Consider the following 21,353-nt stretch of genomic DNA (forward strand, 5'->3'; position numbering starts at 1 on the left):
ATCCGAAAAAGTGGTAACATTAATAGTTATATGTACACCAATAATAATAAATAAAAGTGAAAGAAACTGTCACAAAGGCCAAAACAGACAGCAGGGGAAAATGGTGAAGCTAATCTATATTCTGGACAACCTTTTTTATTGAAGGCCGATCCTAATTTTGTGTGTTTGGAAGTTAACCGTGTATGAATGGAAACAGGAAAGAGAACATGCACTGTAAACAATAGGCATCTGAGGTTACTACCAAATGATGGCACTGAAGAAAAAATAGTTTTTATTCAAACTGAAAAATTATGAATTTAAAAAAAAGAACCCAAAACAATAGAACGAGAAAACATTAAGAGAAAAATACTTGACAAAAGCACAAATTTAAATAAGCGAGTTACAGCTTTCTTTAAAAATCATCTGTTAACAGACGCAGATTGTTTTTCTTTAATAAAATCTAAAAAGATGCCCTGCTAAAAGGAAGCTAGTGGGTACATTGGTAATGTCTGGTCTGTCTGGTAACAGGTGTTCTTTAAATAACAAAAAGACTCTTTATTAAAATTCTCCACAATATTTTAGCGTAATATTTCCAGAAATCAACTTTAATACTCAACAGATGTGTAACTAACAATAAAGGGTTTTCCTAAACAGATATTGATGGCATATTGTTAGGATCACAGCTCGTCTAGGTTTTCTCTTTAGAGACCATGTTTGGCCCTTTGATGTCAAGGGATGATCTGAGGCAACACCGGTTACTCATAGCATTTTAATTTGACATGCTAAGAAGGTATCCTTGGTGGGTTTCCAATTACTTGAAACAATGAGGCGTTGGCCATGCCCAAGCCATCGTTTTCCACCGAACTCTGTATGGGATATATGAAGAATGACATATTTGCTGGAGGATGGTTCTCATCTCCTGTAGAGTTCAGTGGAAAGTAGTGCGTAAAGCAATATGCCATGAATCGCAATCGTAGGAAAACCCCTTAAAAGCACACAAAATATTACTCCATTAAATTCTGTCACACTTTTGCCTGAAAAACAAAAGTAGGATGCTCACTTTCCAAAAGAGGTTTCAATTTCTGAAATATAAAACATTAACATAAGGTGCAGAGTGCAACTCTGTTTAATAAAGAGAACCAGAAAAAATGTCAAGGGTCTGTAAGGGAGGCTGATCGGGATCGTTGTTTGGGTGAAGAGTTAACTGATGAAGATTCATCTCCTGTGTCATCAGTGGGAACAATTACCGCAAGGGTATCATCTTCATTATCTTCTTTGCACAGAGTTACACCATCCTGAATTTCCTTTTCACTGCTGCTACTCTGATCCTCATGACTAGGCTTAGGATTTCTGTCTATGCTCTGACTGCGGCTTTTTTTACCATTTCTTTCTAGCTCTTTGTGACTTTTCTTTCTTTCTTTGCTATGACTGTATCCATCCTTGTCACTGCTGTTTCTGTCTGATTCATTGCTCAGACTCCTCTCTCTGCTTCTTTTGCCATGTTTCTCTCTTCTATCTCTGCTCTGGCTTCTATCCCCACTCCTATCCTTCTTATTCTTGCTTCTGCTTTTGTCTCTATCTTTTGATTTATTACGGTCCATTTTTTCCTTACTGTGACTTCTATGTCTATCATTGCTCATACTTCTTTCCCTTTCACGAAGCTCCTTTTCGGGGCTGCTTTCTTGACTACCATTCTCTTCCTTCTCTCCAATTCGATCTCGTCTTCCCTTGCTAACACTGCGTTCACGACTTTTGAAGTCCATTTCCTTACTAGGACTCCTGCTTTCTCTTTCTTTGAAGTCCCTTTCCTCACTAGGACTCCTGCTTTCTCTTTTTTTGAAGTCCCTTTCCTCACTAGGACTCCTGCTTTCTCTTTCTTTAAAGTCCCTTTCCTCACTAGGACTCCTGCTTTCTCTTTTTTTGAAGTCCCTTTCCTTACTAGGACTCCTGCTTTCTCGTTCTTTGAAGTCCCTTTCCTTACTAGGACTTCTGCTTTCTCTTTCCTTGCTTCGACTTGTGCTCTTCTTTTGTTCTATACTAGGGCTTTTGCTATCTCTACTCTTTCTCAATTTGCTGAGGCTCCTGCTCCTATTTTTGCTTCTTTTCATCTGATCTTCAGTGTAGCTGTGACTTTCTTCCCTCTTCCTCACACTACTGCCACTCATGCTTCTATCTTTAGTCTGACTCCTGCTATCCCTTCTACCCTTGCTTGCACTTCTGCTTTGTCTCTTGTCCCTGCTATGACTCCTGCTTCTCCGGGGTTGCCGCTTGCTTCTGCTACGTGATCTGTAAATTAGGGAGAAATGAATAATAAAACAGAGATCAGTGTCATCACATCTGAAATCAACTGAATAAAAGGAAATCTCTTGCTAATCTTCATCTAGGAGTTGGAGAGCAGGATGATATAAAATGACTTAATAAAATATTGGTCTCAACATACAGCTCATATTATACAGCATGATCTCAAATGTGATAAAAACCTTAAGCACCTGTTGGGTTTGGGCATAAACCCTCCTCCCTGCAAGGGGTTTCCAGTCTAAATCCATAAAGTCTGTAATCACTATGTGACCGCAGATTTATGAATCCTCCCATTGCATGCATTGTGTGATGTGAGAATTTGCAGGTTTCAGAGACGGGAACGGCGTTCACATGGTAATGAGTATGCAATGTGCTTCCTCCGAGACAGAATCTGACTAGAAGGGTGAGGCCTCGCGAAATACCACACCTGGAGAAAAAGACATGAATCGCACATCCCAAAATCATACTTTGATCTAAAGCCGCTAGTCAAAAATTAAATACTAAAACATGAGGTTCTTAGTTTAACATTTTGATCAGACTGTATGAAGCCCACTGCCACGTCACGGCGAACCTCTGAGTGGGTCTCTAATCTATGCCTTGAAAGTGTGGCACCGCGCGCCAACCGCTGCAGCAGCGACAATGCAACAGCAGGGCAGGGGACCTGGTGCCTCACAACACCCATGCTGCGAGGCTGAGTCCCCACACCTCTAGGCCACACCGCCCCACTAACATAAATCCACCATCACGGCGGCCACCACACAGCACCAGCACTCTGCGGAAGGAGCTGTACACTCACCTTCCACAAGCTGTGTGTGTAAACTAAGAGCAAAAATGGTAGAACCTCTTTGCAGTCTCCTGCTAATTAAAAATGCCTGTGCCAAATGGGAAGAGTACTGATTCAAGTAAAAAAAACAAAAAACAGAGTGGCATAAAAAGCAAAATAGCACACCTGGAGAAAAACCTGGTTAGCGCGCAGTGCCGCACTGTCAAGGCATAGATTAGGGACCCACTCAGAAGTTCGCCGTAACGTGGCAGTGGGCTTCATACAGTCTGATCAGAATGTTAAACCAAGAACCTCATGTTCTAGTATTTAATTTTTGCCTAGAGGCATTAGATCAAAAACGGATTTTTGTGTATTCACCGTAAAATCGTTTTCTCTTAGCCATCATTGGGGGACACAGGGCCATGGGTGTTATGCTGCCTATCCATAGGAGGACACTAAGTAGATGAAAAAGCATAGCTTCTCCTCTGCAGTATACACCCCCTGGCCGGGCCAGGCAACCTCAATTTTAGTACACAAGCAGTAGGAGAAAAAAACAGTAAAAACTTCTCAACAGAGGAACATGAGAAAAGAGTCATAACCAAATAAGGTACTGAGTGAACCAAGGCCCAACAGGGCAACAGGGTGGGTGCTGTGTCCCCCAATGATGGCTAAGAGAAAACGATTTTACGGTGAGTACAAAAAAAATCCGTTTTTCTCTGACGCCTCATTGGCGGACACAGGATCATGGGACGTCCTAAAGCAGTCCATGGGTGGGAAACATAAAAGAAGACAACACAACCCAAGGACTAGGAACCAGTCCCAGACAGCCTAGAGCGCCTACTGATAGAGGTGCTCCACTGCCGTTTGCAGAATTTTCCTACCCAGATTTGCCTCAGTTGAAACCTGGGTATGGACTCTGTAATGCTTTGAAAACTTATGTAGGCTAGACCAGGTGGCAGCCTTACACACCTGTTCCACTGAAGCCTGATGCCGTATGGCCCACGAAACGCCAACTGCTCGCGTGGAATGAGCCCGCAGCCCACTAGGAATGGGCTTGAGTTGCAAGCGGTAGACTTCCTGGATCGCAGAGCAAATCCAGCGAGCCAGAGTCGCCTTTGCAGCTGCCTGTCCCTTCTTAGGCCCCTCAGAAATGACGAACAAAGAGGCCGTTTTCCTAAAGGGGGTTGTCCTGGATATGTAATATCTGAGAGCTCTGATGAGGTCTAACGAATGCAGAGACCTTTCCACCCTATGAACCGGGTGTGGACAAAAGGAAGGCAGAACAATGTCCTCGTTCAAATGAAACGGGGTAAGAACCTTTGGATGGAAATCCGGAAGGGGGCGCAGAACCACCTTGTCCTGGTGAAAGATCAGAAAAGGCTCGCGGCAAGAGAGTGCTGCTAGCTCCGAAACCCGCCTGATGGACGTAATTGCCACCAAGAATGTTACCTTCCAGGACAGAAGAGCAAGGGAGGATTCCTTGAGGGGTTCAAAGGGAGACCACTGGAGACCGTCCAGAACGAGGTTGAGGTCCCATGGTTCCAGCGGCTGTTTGTACGGGGGAACTAGATGGGAAACGCCCTGGAGGAAGGTCTTGACTTGCGTTTTTTGAGCCAGGCGGCATTGGCAGAAGATTGAGAGCGCTGACACCTGCCCTTTAAGGGAACTGAGAGCCAACCCCGCTTGCAAACCAGACTGTAGAAAGTCGAGAATTCTGGAGATGTCCAGAAGCATAGGCTGGATGTTAGCTTCCCTGCACCATGAAAGGAAGATTTTCCACGTACGGTGGTAAATACGGGATGAAGCAGGCTTTCGGGCGCTGATCATGGTGGAAATAACCGCGGGGGAGAATCATGCTCTTGTTAATACCCAGGTCTCAATGGCCATGCCGTCAGCTTCAGGGCTCTGGAGTTCTGATGGGAAATGGGCCCTTGGGTCAGCAAGTCTCAAAAGCAGAGCGGGCGAGGTGCTCCACCTGTCTGTCTGTCGGGTCCTTGATGGAGGAACCATCGGGTAAACACAGGAGCGTCTTTGTGGTAAGGCGGGAGACCGGGGGGGTCGACCGAGGGCGGATCGGCCCAGCCCTTAGGGGCAGGTGAGGCAAAAGGGTACCGGGACTCCATGAATTTTCGGTTACCGAAGCGCCTGTCAGGCTTCTCCCTTTGCTTTGTGAGGGTATCCTGAAACTCTGGGTGATCAGCGAAAACCTTTTGGGGTTTCCTTGCCCTCTTAAAGGAGACCGCATGGTCAGCGGTAGTGGATGGGGATCCTCCACATGCAGAGTTTGGTTGATTGCTGCTATAAGGGAGTCTATTGCAGTTTGATCATTGGGGAGGCTGAAACCAAGGAATCCTCTTGGTATAAACAGCATTCTCCCTCCTCCATCTCTTCAGAAGCCGTGGAGCGTGTGGGAGAGCCTGCCCTGTGTGCTCCCGAGGGAGAGCCCGCTGGAGACACCCGGCCGTCTGCTCTTTTCCTGATCCCTGCAACCGGTGAAGCATGTGCCCGGATTACCTCAGAAGGATCCTCCATAGGGGTATCCTCAGGCTCCGTTCCGTCCAGGGACCCAGAAGGGTGTGGAGGACGACATTGCATAGCCAGCACCAGGTTCTGTGACAGTTTTTCCATGGATTGGGACAGAAACTGTGCCCATTCCGGTGGGCTGGGAGCCCTAAGCTCTGAACTGACGGTTGCGGCGGTGGTGGCAGGGGGTTCTTGGGGAGCTATAGGGGCACAGGACTCACAGAGAGAAGAGGTGTGTTTACGTGGTAGCTCTGCGTGGCAGGCAGTGTAGGCTGAATAATAGACTATGTGGGCCTTAGCACTCTTAGTGCCCTTAGAATTCTGCATGTTCCTAATAGGAGTATGCCAGGAGGGGGAGCAATAGTCAGCAGAGCTATAAGTGAAGCAAGCACTTCACCAGAATCAGCCGATGGCCCTGTCCTCAGGAAGGAGTAAGCTCTATGGAGATCTTCGCATGCTTTCCTGGGGGGGGGCTATCGCGGCCGCGGGGGGCAGGGCTTAGCGCTAAAAGAGCGCGAAGAAGAAGTCAGTGTGCCCCCCCCTGCTGTGGGTAGTAAAAAACAGCGGGAAGGGAGCTTCTGATAGTTTTCCTCCCTCTCTCCAGTCAGCACACAGCTTGTCACTGGTGGTTATCAGCCGGCTTTTCTGCTAGAGCAAATAAACAGAGCAAATAAACAGCGTGAGTCCCTGAGCTCTGTGCCCTCCCCCTGCCACCGAAGTTATCTGTGCAGGACTTTTTGCAAACAGCGAGCGACTTCCCCCCTCCTCCAGCCAGCAAGCTAGAGAAAAGTTAACACTGTGTGTTCAGGATCCTTGGGGCTCTCCTCCTTGCAATCAGCAAGGGACTTTCTCATAATAAATACTGTAAATGTCCTGGGAGCCTTCCCTGCAGAGTCTTTTCTCCCTTTGTCTGGGAAACCAGTCAGGGAGGATCTCACCTTAAACACTGCTTCAGTCCAGGCAGTGAAAATAGCAGAGTCAGCTTGCTGTGTCCGGTCACACCGGTGCCATATTCAACTCAGAGCCTGCAAAGAGGGGCTGAGGAATTGGTGCCATATTCAACTCTGAGCATGCAAAGAGGGGCTGAGGAATTGGGCTATAGGGGCACAGGCCTCTACCCTGGGCTTTGGAAAATCGGTGTTTGTGGAACCCGTCGTCCAGCCCAGGATCCAGCGTCGCAGGAGGGGGTACGTGGAGGCGACACTCCACGTTCCCGCCCGTTGATGGTAGTGGGAGATCGGTCCTAAAAGGAAACCGTCGCCCTCAAAAAATAACAAACCTTGAAAGGAAGTGCCTCCTACAGACACTAAGCTAAAACTGGGGTTGCCTGGCCCGGCCAGGGGGTGTATACTGCAGAGGAGGAGCTATGCTTTTGCATCTACTTAGTGTCCTCCTATGGATAGGCAGCATAACACCCATGGTCCTGTGTCCCCCAATGAGGCGTCAGAGAAAGTATGATTTTGGGATGTGCGATTCATGTCTTTTTCTCCAGGTGTGCTACCTCGCTAAATACTCTTGCATGGAGCAAGGCCTCGCTCCTCTAGATGGAATGTGGCCAGAAATATGCCTATCGCATGGTCATGGCCACGTGAACGCCGTTCCCAGCTCGGACACCAAAAAAATAATCACAGTGTGTGAGATGTTAGGATCCATAAGTCTGCAGTCACATAGAATGACACAGAGTGGAGGCAGACTTGTGGATTCAGGCCGGACAACCCCTTTAATAGTGACAGCAGCTGTGAATTATAATCAGCCTCAGACGTCCTGCTTTACAGTGCCTGTAAAGGGTTAAACAGAGGCGGTTTTTCCCTGATCAAACAGATTTGCTTGTGAAACATCATGGCGTTCCAACCTTGTACTTACAACTCATAGCCCTACCTTGATTTAGAACGGCTGCTTCTCCGCGATCGAGATCTAAAATTTGACCTAAAATAAGAAACAAAGAGTAAATGCAGTCTCTTAAATTTACATAAGAAATACTATTCTAGTCATACCAGACCCGTCTAATTAATCAATCTGGAGCAATAGTGAGCTTGGAGCATTTTAGTTCTGAAGTATACTTTCACCAACAACGAATACGGCACTCTGAGAACAGCAGTAGACTCATCGGACATGTAGGTCACTTATTGGTGGAGAATTTTGCTCTTGTGGAGGGTTGAATTGGCATTACGATGATGTTAAGTCATAATGTTCATTTTACCTAGGTATTGGTTGTCTAATTGTACCATCTGATATATTTAGTCTTTTATTCAAGCCATACGTTTTTTGCTAACTTTCCTATAGCGTAAACCAGTGGTTCCCAAACTCCAGTCCTCATGGCCCCCAACAGGTCATGTTTTCAGGATTTCCTTAATATAGCACAGGCGATGCCTTCATAATGATTACATCACCTGTTCAATATTAACGCAATCCTGAAAACATGACCTGTTGGGGGCCATGAGGACTGGAGTTTGGGAACCACTGGTGTAAACAGAGTTTGATTTTATTCTCTTGTTTTTCTCCTATATTATGTAAGGCTGAATGAAACTCACACAATATTGTAATGTTGACGTTTTGTAATTGATCTTGTATTTGTAAAATTGCTTAAATAAAACCTACAAAAAAAAACCCAAAACAAACCTTAAAACATTTTCACTGCTAAACACATCAAAAATGTCACTGAAGATATGCCGCTTTACTTATCTGAACCGTGTTAAAAAGACCATAAAATGCAGCCCAAAAGGCAGACACCAAGCTATAGAGTAGGGGAGCGTGTAGAGGTTATTACATTTATTTTATTCACTTATATAGCACATTACAGATTGATATATAGGTAAACCCTTTTTTGGTTAGGAGGAGAATATAAGGTAAGTTAGCATGACGAAGGGACTTTTGTGCTCAGAAAACTTGTGAATATAATTTTCAGATTATCCAACAAAATATCACTTTTGAAATACTTTTTTTTTGGGGGGGGATAAACGTATTTCTATAAGCTCAGATAATAAAATCTGACTGATTCTGCCCCTACACTTCAGAGATCAGGATCTGTGCGCAGAGACCCTAAAAATATTCTGACATGTGCATGAGAGTCAATCTGATTATTTTTCTGGATCAACTAACAATCATTTACCTTGAACGGCTGCGTGAAGAAGAGCGTTTGACCCAGGACCCAGACCTATCCTCCACAAGACGGATCTTTCGTCCATTAATCTCTCTGCCATCCAATCTTTCTAGTGCTCTCTTCATATCGGAGTATGAACGAAATTCTATGACTCCTTCATTAGGTCGTTGGTGATGAGCATCAGAAAACGTGACCTCCCCCACTTGCCCCATAAAATCCTAATAAAATAAATAAATAAAACAACCACATCACTCAGAGCTGTATATATCACATCCAACATATTTGTACAGTTTATCAACATTTCAAAAGGTAAAGTTGAGAGTTTGGTTGTAGTCAATCTTTACCTATTTAATAACAGTGTCATGCCACATCCTGAAACCAAACCAGCAGTGCGACCGATTGGTGCTTCTGTTTGGGACCACGTCTCTAGTGACTACATGGTATGTTGTGTGCCACCTTTCAGGGCTTGCTTGGTTGCACATTACGTCTGCTAAGTTTTGGCTATAAGAAGGATTACTTGGTACATGAGCCTCAATTTCATTTGAGGTTTATGGATATTGTGAATACTTTTAAATCAGTAAAAGTTAAATTTTAAAGGATTTTTTGCATCTTCTGTCATGATACATTTTTTGATATTTTAATTCACAAATACATAAAAATATTTAAAAATTTTTAAGGTTAAAGCTATGAATATTTTCAGCGTACTTTTTACTAGTAGAAGACTCGTGTCTTCTAGTCTTAACACCACAGTAACCAAAATTCAGTTAATTGACTATTCTAGTTTGGCTGGTTCAGTGCCTTAAGGGCTGAGCCAATTACTAACACCGCAAAGCAACTGGTTATGTACACATATCAATGGGGGAAACTGGAGAACCACATAGCTTATTGTATCAAATTTATATACATGACCCCATAGCTAGTGGTAGACATTATACACATGACCCCATAGCTAGTGGTAGACATTATACACATGACCCCATAGCTAGTGGTAGACATTATACACATGACCCCATAGCTAGTGGTAGACATTATAAACATGACCCCATAGCTAGTGGTAGACATTATAAACATGACCCCATAGCTAGTGGTAGACATTATACACATGACGCCATAGCTAGTGGTAGACATTATACACATGACCCCATAGCTAGTGGTAGACATTATACACATGACCCCATAGCTAGTGGTAGACATTATACACATGGCGCCATAGCTAGTGGTACACATTATACACATGACCCCATAGCTAGTGGTACACATACACATGACCCCATAGCTAGTGGTAGACATTATACACATGACCCCATAGCTAGTGGTACACATTATACACATGGCGCCATAGCTAGTGGTAGACATTATACACATGACCCCATAGCTAGTGGTAGACATTATACACATGACCCCATAGCTAGTGGTAGACATTATACACATGACCCCATAGCTAGTGGTAGACATTATACACATGACCCCATAGCTAGTGGTAGACATTATACACATGACCCCATAGCTAGTGGTAGACATTATACACATGACCCCATAGCTAGTGGTACACATTAAACACATGACCCCATAGCTAGTGGTAGACATACACATGACCCCATAGCTAGTGGTAGACATTATACACATGACGCCACAGCTAGTGGTAGACATTATACACATGACGCCACAGCTAGTGGTAGACATTATACACATGACTCCATAGCTAGTGGTAGACATTATACACATGACCCCATAGCTAGTGGTAGACATTATACACATGACCCCATAGCTAGTGGTACACATTAAACACATGACCCCATAGCTAGTGGTACACATTATACACATGACCCCATAGCTAGTGGTACACATTATACACATGACCCCATAGCTAGTGGTACACATACACATGATCCCATAGCTAGTGGTACACATTATACACATGACCCCATAGCTAGTGGTACACATTATATTTCGGTATATATGGACACATAGCCAATTGTCACCTTAAAAGGGTTTTCTCATGAACAAAGTTAATTTTAATCAATAGATCTTGGAATAATATAATTTCCACAATTGGATGTTTTATATAATGTTCCTGGGCTGAGATAATGTTATATATGTGTGTCCCTGCTATGTACTGTGTAATGGCCGTGTCTGACCGTACAGGTACATGGTTTGATCATACCACATCTCCTGGGCTAAGATAATCTTATATATGTGTTCCTGCTATGCACTTAGTAATGGCCGTGTCTGACCGTACAGGGACATGGTCTAATCATAGCACTTCTCCTGAGCAGAGGACAACAGGGATCACAAATTATTCTTTTTGTGAGGTAAAGCATTTCCCTGTTTTAAAAAAATGTTTTACCTCAAAGAATCATACAGTACATAGACATAGCACAGGATCACAAATGTTTTACCTCAAAGAAAAAATTAATTTTTAAAACCGTCAGGGAAATGCTTTACCTCACAAAAGGAATAATTTGTGATCACTGCTGTAATGTCTGTATACTCTCTTGCATTGTCCTCTGCTCAGGAGATGTGGTATGATCAAACTATGTCACTGTACGGTCAGATACGGCCATTACACCGCACATACCAGGGACACATATATATCATTATCTCAGCACAAGAACATTTTACATAACATCCAATTGTGAAAATTATTATTATTCCAAGATCTATTGATTAAAATTAACGTTGTTTGTGGGAAAACCCCTTTAATTATTTGTACCACAAATTGATATTTTTTCTATGCATTCCCATATATAGCTTTGTTTACCAGTTCACGTGAACAGATACAGTTATTATAGGGGTCATTACAAATACAGATCCACTGTTTATGGCGAGGGAGGTCAAGGCATGCGTACCTCTCCTCCATTCACGGTCTATGGGAATGTGAGGTACATAGCACTGGCCTTTCAATCAATCCCACAGTGTATGGAGAGGAGTCGACCTCCACTCCTCTGCAGAAATCCTTCTCAGGATCCCTGGGGGCTCCATGGTCAGAGCCCCAGTGATAAGTTAATTTTGTGAAAACCCCTTTAACTCCTTAACGACCGCGGGCCGTAAAATTACGTCCTTGCGGTCATAATGTTACTGCCTGCGGTCTGCCGGCAGCATCATGCTGCGATCGGCACACATCTCAGCTGATTTTCACAGTTGAGATGTGTGCCTGCTAGGCACGAGCAGAATCGTTATCTGCTCGTGCCGTTTAACCCCTTATATGGCGCTGTCAATATGTGACAGCGCCATTATAAGCGCGATCGTGGTAAACATTTACTTACCGCCCGATACCGGAAGTCACGTGACACGATCACGTGACTCCCGATAGTTGTCATGGTAGCACAGGGTCATGTGATGACTCCTGTACTACACCTGACTTGCTTTCAATTTCGCTGTGCCAGCGGCACAGCTAAAGAGAAAGAGAGCGTATCTGCTGTTTACAGCCTTGTAGCTGTGATCAGCAGATACTGCAGAGCGATCGGATTGCTGATCGCAATAGCCCCCTAGGGGGACTAGTAAAATAAAAAAAGAAAAAAGTAAAAAAAAAAGTTTTAAAAAATTAAAAAAAAAAACAAAAAACCCCTAAAAGTTCAAATCACCCCCCATTCGCCCCATTGAAAGTTAAAGGGTTAAAAAAATAAAAAAATATACACACATTTGGTATCGCCGCGTTCAGAAACGCCCGATCTATCAAAATATAAAATCAATTAATCTGATCAGTATACGGCGTAGTGGCAAAAAAATTCCAAACGCCAAAACGATGGTTTTTTGTCGCCACAACTTTTGCGCAAAATGCAATAAGAGGCGATCAAAGCGTAGCATCTGCGCAAAAAATGGTACCGTTAAAAACGTGGTGTCTACGAACTCGCACTGACCTAAAGCATCACACCCACACATCAGTTTTACCATATAGTGAACACCGTGAATAAAATATCTCAAAAACCATAGTGCTATCGCACTTTTTTTGCAATTTTTCTGAATTTGGAGTTTTTTTGCCGTTTTCTAGTACACTATATGGTAAAACTGATTGTTTCATTTAAAATTACAGCTCGTTCCGCAAAAAATGAGCCCTCACATGACCATATTGACTGAAAAATAAAAAAGTTACGTCTCAGAAAAAGAATGGCGAAAAAAAAAAACGGAAAGCGAAAAATCGGCCGGTCGTGAAGGGGTTAATACAGATATAAGTATAGAAATGCCCTTACAGTCACACAGATACCATACCTTTAAGTCTTGACAAGTGCATCGTGTAGATAGATTTTCCACCCTCAGGCGATACATTGTGCGAACTGGAGGTCCAGGCTTCTCACTAACACTTTTGCGGTAGCCATAGCCATCTGGGACACAAAGAGATAGATAGTGGGTTTGCATTTATTAATAAAAAAAACCAAAAAACAGCAAAAAGGCAGATATTGGCAGAGGTTCATGTCCAATATATGCCAAGTCTGTTGAATCCATTTTTCAGAAAACAAAAATGTAATCAATGTCTATACTACAGCTTAGCAAGTGTTAGCAAGGTTTGGTTTTCATTTTAATAAAGCATTTACATACTATGACCAATATAAGTTGTGAATGATACAGTGGGGAAAATAAGTATTTGATCCTCTGTTTTCCCACCTATAAAGAATGGTGAAGTCTCTAATGTTTATCGTATGTATAGTTCACCTGTGACAGACAGAATCCAAAAAAGATCCAGAAATATACATGATATGATTTATAAATAATTTGCATTTTATTGCATGAAATAAGTACTTGATACAATAAAGAAACAGAACTTCATATTTGGTACAGAAATCTTTGTTTGCAATTACAAATGTCAGACGTTCCTGCAGTTCCATCTTGACCAGGTTTGCACACACTGTAGCAGGGATTTTGGCCCACTCCTCCATACAGATCTTCTCCAAAAATTTCAGGTTTCGGGGTTGTCACTGGGCAATATTGAGTTTCAGCTCACTGCATATATTTTTTTATTGGGTTCAGATTTGGAGATTGGCTAGGCCACTCCAGGACCTTGGAATGCTTCTGACAAAGCCACTCCTTAGTTGTTTTGGCTGTGTGCTTCGGGTCATTGTCATGTTGGGAGACCCAGCCACGATCCATCTTCAATGCTCTTACTGAGGGATGGAGGTTGTTGGCCAAAATCTCACAATACATTACCCCATGCATCCTCCATTCAAGTTATCCTGTCCTTTTTGCAGAAAAGCACCCCAAAATATGTTTCCACCCCCATGCTTCATGGTTGGGACAGTGTTCTTGGGTTGTACTCAACCTTTTTCCTGCAAACACGACGAGTGGAGTTGAAACCATAAAGTTCTATATTGGTCTCATCTGACTACATGACTTCCCCCATGCCTCCTCTGGATCATCCAGATGGTCAATAGTGAACTTCAAATGGGCCTGGACAGGTGCTGGTGTGAGCAGGGGGACCTTGCATGACAAGCAGGATTTTAATCCGTGACGGCGTAGTGTGTTACGAGCGATAATCTTTGAGAATGCGGTCCCAGCTCTCTTCAGGTCATTGACCAGGTCCTCCTGTTATGGGCTGATTCTGGATCTTTCTCAGAATCCTTACCTCACAAGGCGAGATCCTGCATGGAGCCCCAGACAAGATTGACAGTCTTCTTGTGTTTCTTCCATTTTCTAATCATTGCGCCAACAGTTATGGCCTTCTCACCAAGCTGCTTGCCTATTGTACTATCCCAGTCTTGTGCAGGTCTACAATTTTGTCCCTGGGGTCCTCAAACAGCTCTTTGGTGTTGGCCATCGTGGAGAGGTTGGAATCTGTGGACAGGTGTCTTATATACAGGTAACGAGCTCAAACAGGTGCAATTAATACAGGCAAAGAGTGCAGCGTAGAAGGGCTTCTTAAAGAAAAAAATAACAAGTCTGTGAGAGCCAGAAATCTTGAAGGTTTTGTAGGTGATCAAATACTTATTTCATGTAAGAAAATGTAAGTTATTTAAAAACCATACAATGTGAATTTTTGGAATTTTGGGGATTGTCTGTCTGTCAGAGGTGAAGTTACCTACGATAAAAACTACAGTCCTCTCCATTCTTTGTAGGTGGGAAATCTTGCAAAATCTGCAGTTTATCAAATACTTGTGAACTAAGCTCCATTTCACCCACACTCAGTCCTCTGCCAACTGGTATAAACTCCTACATGAACCCAGAACAAGAACTGCTGGATACTGGTACAGGTTTGCACAGCCATTCCTAGGGGCAGCAGTTGGAAATTAGAATTTAATGTGTCAAATATAATCAATGGGCTTCAAAATAGCCAAAATTCTAAAAAATTTAGAAACAAGCATAGAAAAAAAAAAACCCTCAAAAAGCAGCTGTTTAAAAACAAAACAGAAAACATCTCCTTCATTGACAGCATGTGGCACAGATCCCTAATCTGCAGTGACATCACTTGATGTTGCTACGTTAGTAAACCACTGCATTAACACGTCTATAATGACTGGTGATGACTAGATTGCGGGACGTCTTCCCAGAATAGCAGAGCTGTTGGGTATTAGAAGAACCAGATAACCTATGCCAGTGACTAGGGGTGGTAATCCTCTCAAACTAAGAATCTTATGCATGCCCCAGTAAGTGAAATACTGCATGTGTGCACAATTGTTAAGCAAGGAAGTATTTTGACCATATCATTTTTATGCAGATTTTACAACTTCAAGCTGTATAAACTTGAATGGTTATTGAATGAAGCATATGAAAGTGTATTTGTGTAACGAGGAAAAGTGAGGCCTAAGGATTAAAGATGAATGAACCTGAACTATAAAGTTTGGGGTGCATACTGGACGTGGGAACAAAAAAAAAAAATGTGGTGTGCTGTCCCCCCCCCTATTTTCGATAACTTACGCAGGTAAAGCAGACAGCTGGGGGCAGCAGCACAAGCTAGCTTCACTGAAAGATTGGAGAAGGAACACAGTGAGAGCCACTTGCAGTCTGTGAATGGCTCTCTCTGGGGGGTAAAAACAACGGTTTCGGATGTCATGTATCCAACAAAAACAAAACCCACCCCTGCTCCCCCGGAAATGCTCTGTTTATGGCTGGCTGTTTGAGGGCAAAGAATCGAACTGCCCAATGATTGACTTCCAATATACTCCTTACTCGAGTCAAGCCTGTCCGAGCATCTAAACAGCTCTAATCAAGTTAGGCGCACTCAAGCATCGTAGTATTCACTCATGGAGTACTGTACTACTTGCCCATCACTAATAACCCTCCAAAGTAAAACAGACTGCTGGGGACTGATAATATCAGGCTGGGAAGGCCCATGGTTATTTGGCCCTTCACAGCCTAAAATTAGCATCCCACAGCCACCCCAGAATTGGCATATCTATTAGATGCTCTAATTATAGCGCTTTGCCAGGCTCTTCTAGAATGCCCTGGTGTTGAGGCAATTGGTGTACTCATCAGTAAAGAACACGGTTTTAAAATTAGTTTTCATGGGCCAACTGCAACCATTTCTGTTTGTGAGCACTGTTTAGGGGGTGATCAAATAGTAGGTTTATGCGCAACTGCAAGCCTCTGCATGACCCTTGAGGTTCGAGGGACTCCAGAGGCACCAGCAGCTTCAAATACCTGTGTGATGCTTTGTAACGGTAAATTAGCAACTGCTCTCTTAATCCGATAAATTTGTCTGGCAGAAACCTTTCTGATTATGCCTTTATCTGCACAAATCCTTCTGTGTGGTGTATCAGCCACAAATGTCTTCATGATACGATAATTACGCTTAAGTTTTTGTGAAATGTGTAATGTTTTCATACTTTGTCCAAGGCATTGCAATATTTGATGCTGTTACTTTACCATATTGCTTGAAACCTGTGGCCTGCTTAACTCATTAATGACAGAGCCAATTTTGACCTTAATGCCCAGACCAAATTTTAGAAATCTGATCAGTGTCACTTTTTATGATGTAACAACTCTGGAACGCTTCAACGGATCCCAGAGATAATGAGATTGTTTTTTTCATTACATATTGGACTTCGTGATATTGATAAATTTAGGATTTTTTTTTACGTTTGTGAAAAAAATTTAAAAAAAAAAAAGAAAAATTTGGTGAAAATGTTAAACTTTAAATTTTTATGCTCGAATAGTTAATAACATTTCCCACATGTCTACTTTACATCAGCACATATTTTGAATCCGTGTATTTTATTAGGAAGTTGCAAGGGGTCAAAGTTTATCAGCAATTTCATTTTTCCAACAAACTTTACAAACCTTTTTTTTGGGACCACATCAGATTTGAAGTGACTTTGAGAGGCCTAGGTGACAGAAAATACCCAAAATTGACACCATTCTAAAAACTGCACCCCTCAAACTGCTCAAAACCACATCCAAGAAGTTTATTAACCCTTTAGGTGTTTCACAGGCATTAATGCAAAGTGAAATGAAAGAATTTTTTTTTTTTACATTTTACTTAAAAATGTTGCTTTAGCCTCAATTTATTGACTTTTACAGGAAAAATAGGACAAAATGGACCCCAAAATTGTTTACCTAGTTTCTTCTTAGGGTGCAGATACTCCACATGTGCTCAGAAACCTCTGCTTGAACAAACTGCTTGACACGGAAGGGAAGGAGCAATATTTGAATTTTGGAAAGCAAATTTGGCTGAAATATATAGCGGGCACCATGTTGCATTTGCAGGGCACCTAAGATACCTAAACAGTAGAAACCCCCCACAAGTGACGCCATATTGGAAACATCACTGCGTAAGGAATTCATCTAAGGGTGTAGTGAGTGTGTTGAACCCACAGGTGCCTTACTGAATTTTATAACACTATTTACTGCAAATTTGTCAGTTACAGAAGTGTTTAATGGTAAAAATGGACCCAACAATTTATTGTGCAATTTCTCCCAAATGTGGTGACGTCCTATATGTCATCAGATACTACTGTTTGGCCACACTGCAGGGCTGAGAAGGAAGCAGCGCCATTTGATTTTTCTAGTGCAGAATTTGCCACGTTTTGTGGTCGACATTTGCAGAGCACCCAAGGTGCCAGAACAGCGAAAACCCCCCAAAAGAGACCCCCGTTGTAGAAATTGCACCTCTCACATAAGTGATCTATAGCTGCAGTGACTATTTTGTAACATCCACACCACGCTCTTTATCTGGAATATTACAAATATGCCAGTTTAGTGCCATAACCACCTCTTCCGACAAGCCTACAACTTACAATAACCCTCAGTCCATTACACAACTGCGCAACTAGCCCTGTCCTCACCTATTGTACACTCACCCATTCCCTGTAGACTGTGAGCCCTCGCGGGCAGGGTCCTCTCTCCTCCTGTACCCTCGCCCATCCCCTGTAGACTGAGCCCTCGCGGGCAGGGTCCTCTCTCCTCCTGTACCCTCGCCCATCCCCTGTAGACTGTGAGCCCTCGCGGGCAGGGTCCTCTCTCCTCCTGTACCCTCGCCCATCCCCTGTAGACTGAGCCCTCGCGGGCAGGGTCCTCTCTCCTCCTGTACCCTCGCCCATCCCCTGTAGACTGTGAGCCCTCGCGGGCAGGGTCCTCTCTCCTCCTGTACCCTCGCCCATCCCCTGTAGACTGTGAGCCCTCGCGGGCAGGGTCCTCTCTCCTCCTGTACCCTCGCCCATCCCCTGTAGACTGTGAGCCCTCGCGGGCAGGGTCTTCTCTCCTCCTGTACCAGTCTGGTTTTGTACTGTTAATGATTATTGTACTAGTTTTTATGTATACCCCCTTTCACTTGCAAGGCTCCATGCAATAATTGGCGCTATAATAAATAATATATTGTAGCGCTCCTATACATTATGTTCAGCTTCTGAAGACACGCACCTCAAAAAAATGTTAAGTGTGCTCTCCCCACTACAATAACAGGGCCCCTTATGGCGGTTTAGGCACAGGGGACTCAGAAGGGGGGAGGGCATTTAGATTTGGGAGCGCAGACGTCACAGGATTGTATTTGGGGGCTGGGAGCCATATACCTTTTCAAGTGTTTCCCCCAGTAATGTGGGACTCCACAATATTTCTGGTAACAGACATCAACCTGAGTGGGGGCTAAGTTATGGGTTTTATTGGTAACATTTTGAGGTAGAGAACATTTTTGATCACTCTCAGTATAAGGCTGGGATCACATTCTTGTGTTCTGCGCTGAGCACTTACTTCGGGGGTCTCCATGTAAAGCCCCCAAAAATGCGATTCAGACGAATCCCCCAGTGGGACCACTCACTCTAATGAGGCAGATGGAGACACTGGTGTCCATCTTTGTAGGTGTGCACAGAGCTGTGGTCATCCATAATTGTGCACTAAAAAGAGGCCTATAATGATGGGACAAAGCAGAGACCAGACGGAGTCCAAAGTGTCTCTGTCTGCCTCATTAGAGTGAGTGGTTCCAACAGGGGTTTTGTCCGAATCGTGTTTTTGGGATATACATGGACACCCCGACATAAGTGCTTAGCAGAGAGCGCAGGATAAATGTCAGTAGAGCCTTATTCCTCTATCCCCTGTCCATTTTTACACCTCATGCGTCCATGCGTCCCGCCGAGCGCTGATCAGGGATGCAGATAACGTATCTGCATCCGTGGTCAGTTTTCGGCGGGACTTTTTTTTCCCGTATCCCTGACGCTTTTTGTATCGTATCAGTCCGTGCGTCCCGCCGAGCGCTGATCAGGGATGCACATAACGGATCGGCATCCCTGCTCAATTTTTGGCGTGACAAAAAGCATCGGGGATACGGAAAAAAAAGTCAAGCCAAGAATTGAGCAGGGATGCCGATCCGTTATGTGCATCCCTGATCAGCGCTCGGCGGGACGCACGGACGGATGCGATACAAAAAGCGTCGGGGATACAGAAAAAAAAAAAGTATCGCATCTGTCCGTGCGTCCCGCTGAGCGCGGATCAGCATCCCTGCTCAATTTTTGGCGTGACTTTTTTTTTTTTTCCGTATCCCCAGCGCTTTTTGTATCTCATCCGACCGTGCCTCCTGCAGCGGCCAATCAGTGCACTGCGTCTGTGCGTTTGAAAAGTCAAATGGCGTTCCTTCTCTTCTGAGCCCCGCCATGCGCCCAAAAAATTGATTTCCACCACATATGAGGTATCTGCGTACTCGGGAAAAATTGCACAATACGTTTTATGGTGCATTATTTTTTCCTGATACCGTTGTAAAAAGGAAAAAAAAAAAAAAGCTACCTTGTTGCTGCAAAAATTAAAAAAAAAAAAAAAAATAATTTTCACGGTTCAACGTTATCAACTTTCAGTGGAGCCCCTGGGGGTACAAGGGGCTTACTAAACATCTAGATAAATTCCTTGAGGGGTCTAGTTCCAAAATGGGGTAATTTGTGGGGGAGCTCCACTGTTTAGGCACCATAGGGGGGGTCTAAAAATGTGACATGGCGTCCGCTAATGATTCCAACCAATTTTGCTGTCAAATGGTGCCCTTCTCTTCTGAGCCACGCCATGCGCCCAACAATTACTTTCCACCACATGTGAGGTATCTGCGTACTCAGGAGAAATTGCACAATACGTTTTATGGTGCATTTTTTCCTGATACCCATGTGAAAAAAAAGCTACCTAGTTGAAGCAACAGTTTTGTGGTAAAATTTTTTTTTCTTTTCACGGCTCAACGTTATAAACTTCTGTGAAGCCCCCAGGGGTTCAAAGTGCTCACCAAACATCTAGAAAAATTATTTAAGGGCTCTAGTTTCCAAAATGGGGTCACTTGTGGGGGAGCTCCATTGTTTAGGCACCTCAGGGGGTCTTCAAACCTGACATGGCGTCCGCTAATGAGTGCAGCTAATTTTGCGTTCAAAAATTCAAATGGCGCTCCTTGCCTTTCGACCTCTGCCGTGCACCCAAACAATTGATTTTTACCCCATATGGGGTATCAGCGTACTCAGGAGAAAATGCACAATAAATTGTAGGGTGCACTTTCTCTTTTCTCCCTTGTAAAAATGAAAATTTTATGGCTAAAGTAACATTTTTGTGTTAAAAAGTAAAATTTTCATTTTTTCCTTCCACATTGCTTTGGTTCCTGTGAAGCACCTAAAGGGTTAATAAACTTCTTGGATGTGGTTTTGAGCAGTGTGAGGGGTGCAGATTTTAGAATGGGGTCACTTTTGGGTATTTTCTGTCACCTCGGCCTCTCAAAGTCACTTCAAATGTGATGTGGTCCCTAAAAAAAATTATTTTGTAAATTTTGTTATAAAAATGAGAAATTGCTGATGACCTTTGACCCGTTCTAACTTCCTAACGAAAAAAAAATTTCTTTCGAAAATTGCGCTGATGTAAAGTAGACAAGTGGGAAATGTTATTTCGTAACTATTTTGTGTGACATATTTCTCAGATTTATGGGCATAAATTTTCAAAGTTTGAAAATTGCAAAATTTTCAAACAATTTCCTAAATTTTCACAAATAAACGCAAAAAGTATCGGCCTAAATTTACAACTGACATGAAGTACAATATGTCACGAAAAAACAATCTCAGAATCGCCAGGATCCGTTGAAGTGTTCCAGAGTTATAACCTGTCAAAGTGACACTGGTCAGAATTGCAAAAAATGGCCCGGTCATTAGGGTGTTTTAGTGGCCGGGGGTGAAAGGGTTAAAGTCTAATATGTAAATTATGTGTGATCATCAAGTAAAGTTTGTTATATAAATGAATGTACACAGCGGGAGAGTCTGAAACACAAACAAGCTTTGGAAGAATAGCCATTGTGACTGCCGTAATTCCGACAAACAAGGA

General features: G+C 43.3%; 1 protein-coding gene across 1 annotated transcript in view; it reads right to left on the reverse strand.

The window, feature by feature from the left end:
- Window positions 1–245: 245 nt before the first annotated feature.
- The window catches only part of LOC142291455 (uncharacterized), a 53,252-nt gene continuing 32,144 nt past the window's right edge, over window positions 246–21,353 (reverse strand). Inside the window, exons 3-6 of the mRNA XM_075335995.1 lie at window positions 12,873–12,985; window positions 8,673–8,881; window positions 7,442–7,489; window positions 246–2,265 (exon numbers count right to left, since the gene is read on the reverse strand). Of these exons, the coding sequence (XP_075192110.1) occupies window positions 1,131–2,265; window positions 7,442–7,489; window positions 8,673–8,881; window positions 12,873–12,985 (1,505 nt within the window). The 3' untranslated portion in view covers window positions 246–1,130. The remainder of the gene's footprint in view (window positions 2,266–7,441; window positions 7,490–8,672; window positions 8,882–12,872; window positions 12,986–21,353) is intronic.

Source organism: Anomaloglossus baeobatrachus, chromosome 2 (genome assembly GCF_048569485.1).
Source record: "Anomaloglossus baeobatrachus isolate aAnoBae1 chromosome 2, aAnoBae1.hap1, whole genome shotgun sequence".
Taxonomy (NCBI): domain Eukaryota; kingdom Metazoa; phylum Chordata; class Amphibia; order Anura; family Aromobatidae; genus Anomaloglossus; species Anomaloglossus baeobatrachus.